A 4,891-nucleotide genomic window follows, 5' to 3' on the forward strand; every position below is an offset into this window, starting at 1 on the left:
CCTTTTTTTTAAATGTTTGATACAATGTTACAAAGAGATGTCAATCACTTTTAGGATATGCAGGGTTTGTTTCTAATTAGCTGTTTTTCTATCCTAAACTTGCTGTCTTGTCTAGTTTTAATTTACGTTGAGGAATTGTTTGATGATGGAGTGTCAGGTAGTTTAAACTTCAAAATAATCACAATCTTGTCAGAATTGCATGACATATTTTAAGCAAGTATAGGTATGTCTGCATAGTAAGGTTCAATCGAAGTGTATATGTATAAAATATGTTGCTATGGCGTAGATAGTAATGTAACGCAACCCCCGGAGAGGCGAAACCTCATAGCACAGAAATATGAACAATTAACCTCAAACTGCGATTACATTGAGGATGTGTAGATAAGAATAATATTATTTGCATGTGAAATCCTTTCAAGAAGTTGTTATGCCATCATCGAGCTAATTACCACCGGAATACACTATTTCGAGGTAGCAAAATGTATCGTTACTTAACGTTCCTATACGAAGTTCTTTCTAATATTGTAACATATATGACTTGAACCGCATAAATATGTAAACCTCTGATTTTCGTCATTGTTGAAGTTTGAAATGTTTAAACGAGCGGGAAAAAAGACATATAATTCTCAGAAAATGAGACAAAGTTTTCTATACAGATATAGATCAATAGATAAATATATGCGGACATCGTAACTACATTTGGTAAAATGTTTCCTTAAAGGAACGTCTCAGCAAGAATCTTCAGTTGAACTACTACAAGTTGTGTTTGCTGAGCAGTACCTGACGTAATAAATAAGAGTTTAAATGTCATCTGTATTCCCTCCAAGTGTTAGCCTGCTAAAAATTACTAGAAGTTTTCAAAAGTACTTTACTGGTGGTTCTGCATCTTCAACTTATTTCGAGACATTGGTGAATTTTAAATTAGACAAGAAAATATTTCCGTGAGGTAAAATACTATAATGGTGGTTGTAATATTCTTGTTAAATTGGGAGCACGGGTGACAATTTTTCTAATTTCTAGCACATTTGAGGCCGATACTGATGTACTTTACCCATAAACATAAGGCTACAACTGATGAAATTTGTAACGTTAATGAGTGTTCGAGTACAACAGTTTTATAATTTTGGTAATGGTTGATATAAATGTTTCATAATATCATGATATTATATCTTCTTTGTTTCTTTTCTTGTTCTGTTGTTTTCTGGACGGCATTGAGAACATTAATTATAAGTCAACAAATATATTTTATAGGTTTCGAATTTGAAGTCGTATGAGTTACGATACACGAAGTGTCCAGAAATATTCAAATCCGCTTCATCTGCTGGGCTGCTCAATTGCTAGGCATACCAGCAACAAGGCATAGAAAAAATGAAAACAAACATTTGTCCTTATATCTGAAATATTAAGTGGTTATAAAAAGCGATGAATGGTATCAAAATGTCTTTGATAGTACTTAAGTCGGACTTAAGATTAAGATCTTGTTATTTTGCATTTAATTATAATGTTTACAGCTGGGATTACATTAGGCACAAAATAAGTTTTGATATATCATTCAACTTTACGACAACACTGATAGCAGTACAGGTTCAAGTGCAATTTCTATACCTCTTTTCCTATATTTAATAATAATAATGCGTACACTTGGTATTGCGCCGGTATCCGTCCGAAGACGCCCACGGCGCTGTGCCTATAACCAACCGTCTAATATCATTTCATAACCGTTCCCAAGTCTCTGTGGACTTTACTCGATGAGCTGCCACAAAGGGCGCTAAATCATATTTACAAACTAGACACACATCCCCCACTCCAACCCCGAACCTTCCAGCTGATAAGCGGATGCTCTAACCACTAGGCTAACCAGTCGGTACAAACGATATATACGAGATACGTTCCTTTAAACGACAGTGTTTCATTAATTTAAGTTACTGACGTTATAGATTATATATACACAGACTATTAGGTCATTTCCTCAGATACAATCGAAAACTAAGTATGAAAACACAATATTTTATTGCCCCATCTGACATGCTAACAAGACATTATTATTCCTTTTGAAAGTCCGAGGACTTGCTTCGCCCTTGATCGACCTATCGAAGGGAGGGCAAATTGCTCCTCTCTTTTCTGCGTGGGAACGGGGCTAGCCCGAGCTTGATTTAGCCCCTCGTGGGAGGTGGGGTTAGGACAGCTAAGCTCGGGTAAATGTTGACAAAAAACTCAGTATGAAAATAAACACCCATCTGACATGCTAACAAGACATTCATATTCCTTTGAAAGTCCTCTAAGGGTTCCCTGTTATTTATATGAAGTTAAATGTTTGTATAGGTTATTAGAAGTTATACAGAAAAATGGATTATTATTAACTTTCCGAGCTGGACTTGGAAACCGAAATCATCATCAATTTAACCAAAAACGGACCATTCAAAAGTTTGTTTATATGGTAAAGGCGATATCTTGAAATACGGAATGGATGTAGAAACAACTTCAGCAATCTAATAGTCGTTTTTCTTGGACTTCGGAATATCAAGATAAAACACCTGCCTAAAGTTTTCCTTTATATGTATGACTGTTGTTAGTTCATTAAGTCAATCGCAATTGATAGATACTCAACATTGGACAAATGTTGAATAGATTTAATGAGCCAAACGATCGTTTGAATAAAATTGGACAATACAGATGCCCGAACATTTGCATCCAAATTGTAGGAGATTACACACCGCTTCCCTTGCCTCAATGTAGTGGCGCGGTCGACCACTTCTATAAACTACTTATACATGTTTCCTCACGGGGAAGCGTGAAAACATATCTTAAAGTATGCAAAAAAACCGGTCAATATTTTAGTTCCCCAAATCTCGAAAAGGCGATCCTGCAGGGTAATAATAATAATAATTATACTAATCATCATCATCGTCATCGTCATCGTCATCGTCGTCGTCGTCGTCGTCATCATCATCATCATTATCCTTGAGTGACGGTGCTATCACTGATTACGTTAACAATTTGGCCACTGACGACTAACAACTACGAATTCCAGGTGAAAGATGGCGAAGAGCGAATTGGAGTCATAGAGTGTTTTGTAAAAGCGTTCTGGTGTCTCAGCGGTGGCGGGACCGTTCAGATTACTCTGGCTCTGCCACTTGTCTTAGTCGCCTTGCCATTGCCACGTGTCCGTTTACCCGAGAAGGCATACTCCTGAGCCATGCTACAAGCCATACCTAACCTGGGATTTCAATTAGTGTCCTGACAAATGGTACAAACTCGTACAAAACGTTTGGTGCTTATCTCGAGAGAGCGACTCTACTTTTTGCACGGTTGTCTCCGGAGCAACATTTACATGATACGAATTCAGTGCAAAGTGTGGTTCTAAAGAGAACTGAATAGTATCATTCGAAAGGTGTAGTAGCACACTTACAAGCCCAAGCGCTGAGTTGGTTCAGCCGGTTATAAGGATACAGTTACTTTGTTAAACTCAAAATTGTAGTAACAGCAAAATAACATCACTGTCATCGTCTATCGTGGTAACTACTTAACACTCAGATCAATTCCTAACAACTGGCTTTACTTACTATCTTATCAACTAACTTACGTCAGTTCTTATATTGACAATACAATGAATGCAACCCCCCCCCCTCCCCCCCACACACACTATTTGATACTATTAATTGATGTTTTTCAAAGAACAGAAAACAAATCTCGAATCTGATGGCATCTTCATCCTTCTATCCTTCACATTACCTGTTCCATTTCGCTTCATTTTATAGATTTGCTTAGCACATCTTTTCCCACATTCTTACCACCTTGCAATCGATCTTACAATTAACGCATTGCAACTTTATTAAAAGACGCTTAAGTTTAAGAGGGAAGAGGAAGTGGAGCTTGTTGGAGCAATGTGAGGGGGAAGAGGAAGTGGAGTATGATGGAGCAATGTGAGATGGAAGAGGAAAAGGAGCTTGATGGAGCAATGTGAGGGGGGAGGAGTAAGTGGAGTGTGATGGAGCAATGTGAGCGGGAAGAGGAAGTGGAGCGTGATGGAGCCATGTGAGGGGGGAGAGTAAGTGGAGTGTGATGAAGCAATGTGAGAGGGAAGAGGGAGAGGATCGTGATGGAGCAATGTGAGAGGTAAGAGGAAGTGGGGTGTGATGGAGCAATGTGAGAGGGAAGAGTAAGTGGAGCTTGATGGAGCAATGTGAGAGGGAAGAGGGAGAGGATCGTGATGGAGCAGTGTGAGAGGGAAGAGGAAGTGGGGTGTGATGGAGCAATGTGAGATGGAAGAGGAAGTGGAGCTTGATGGAGCAATGTGAGAGGGAAGAGGAAGTGGGGCTTGATGGAGCAATGTGAGGGGGAGAGTAAGTGGAGTGTGATGGAGCAATGTAAGGGAAGAGGAAGTGGGGTGTGATGGAGCAATGTGAGAGGGAAGATGAAGTGGAGCTTGATGGAGCAATGTGAGCTTGAAAAGGGAGAGGATCGTGATGGAGCAATGTGAGAGGGAAGAGGCAGTGGGGTGTGATGGAGCAATGTGAGAGGGAAGAGGAAGTGGAGCTTGATGGAGCAATGTGAGAGGGAAGAGGAAGCGAGCTTGATGGAGCAATGTGAGGGGGAGAGTAAGTGGAGTGGGATGGAGCAATGTGAGCGGGAAGAGGAAGTGGGGCGTGATGGAGCCATGTGAGGGGAAGAGTAAGTGGAGCGTGATGAAGCAATGTGTTGGTGAAGAGGGAGTGAAGCGTGGTGTGTCCAAATAAACATCCATTCAAAAAAATGCAGTCACTACAGTACTCCCTAGTGGGTACGATTCTTTCAGCTATTTCAACGTTTGGCATTTACATAGGAACCAAATGAACAGGTTTATTTTTCACTGATTCCAAATTTCTAGCAATCTTGTTAAGCCATCAAGTTT

The 4,891-nt window shown here is 39.7% G+C and overlaps 1 protein-coding gene across 1 annotated transcript; it reads right to left on the reverse strand.

Annotated features, from left to right (window-relative positions):
• On the reverse strand, nt 1-4,659 carry LOC139980096 (uncharacterized). Its single transcript, XM_071991473.1, has 2 exons — nt 3,874-4,659; nt 1-3,430 (listed from the first exon to the last, which is right to left on the reverse strand). The coding sequence occupies exons 1-2, from the start codon at nt 4,657-4,659 to the stop codon at nt 3,230-3,232; spliced, it is 987 nt and encodes a 328-aa protein (XP_071847574.1). The 3' UTR covers nt 1-3,229.
• Nucleotides 4,660-4,891: the final 232 nt, after the last annotated feature.

This window comes from Apostichopus japonicus, chromosome 14, assembly GCF_037975245.1.
Source record: "Apostichopus japonicus isolate 1M-3 chromosome 14, ASM3797524v1, whole genome shotgun sequence".
In the NCBI taxonomy this organism is placed as follows: Eukaryota; Metazoa; Echinodermata; class Holothuroidea; order Aspidochirotida; family Stichopodidae; genus Apostichopus; species Apostichopus japonicus.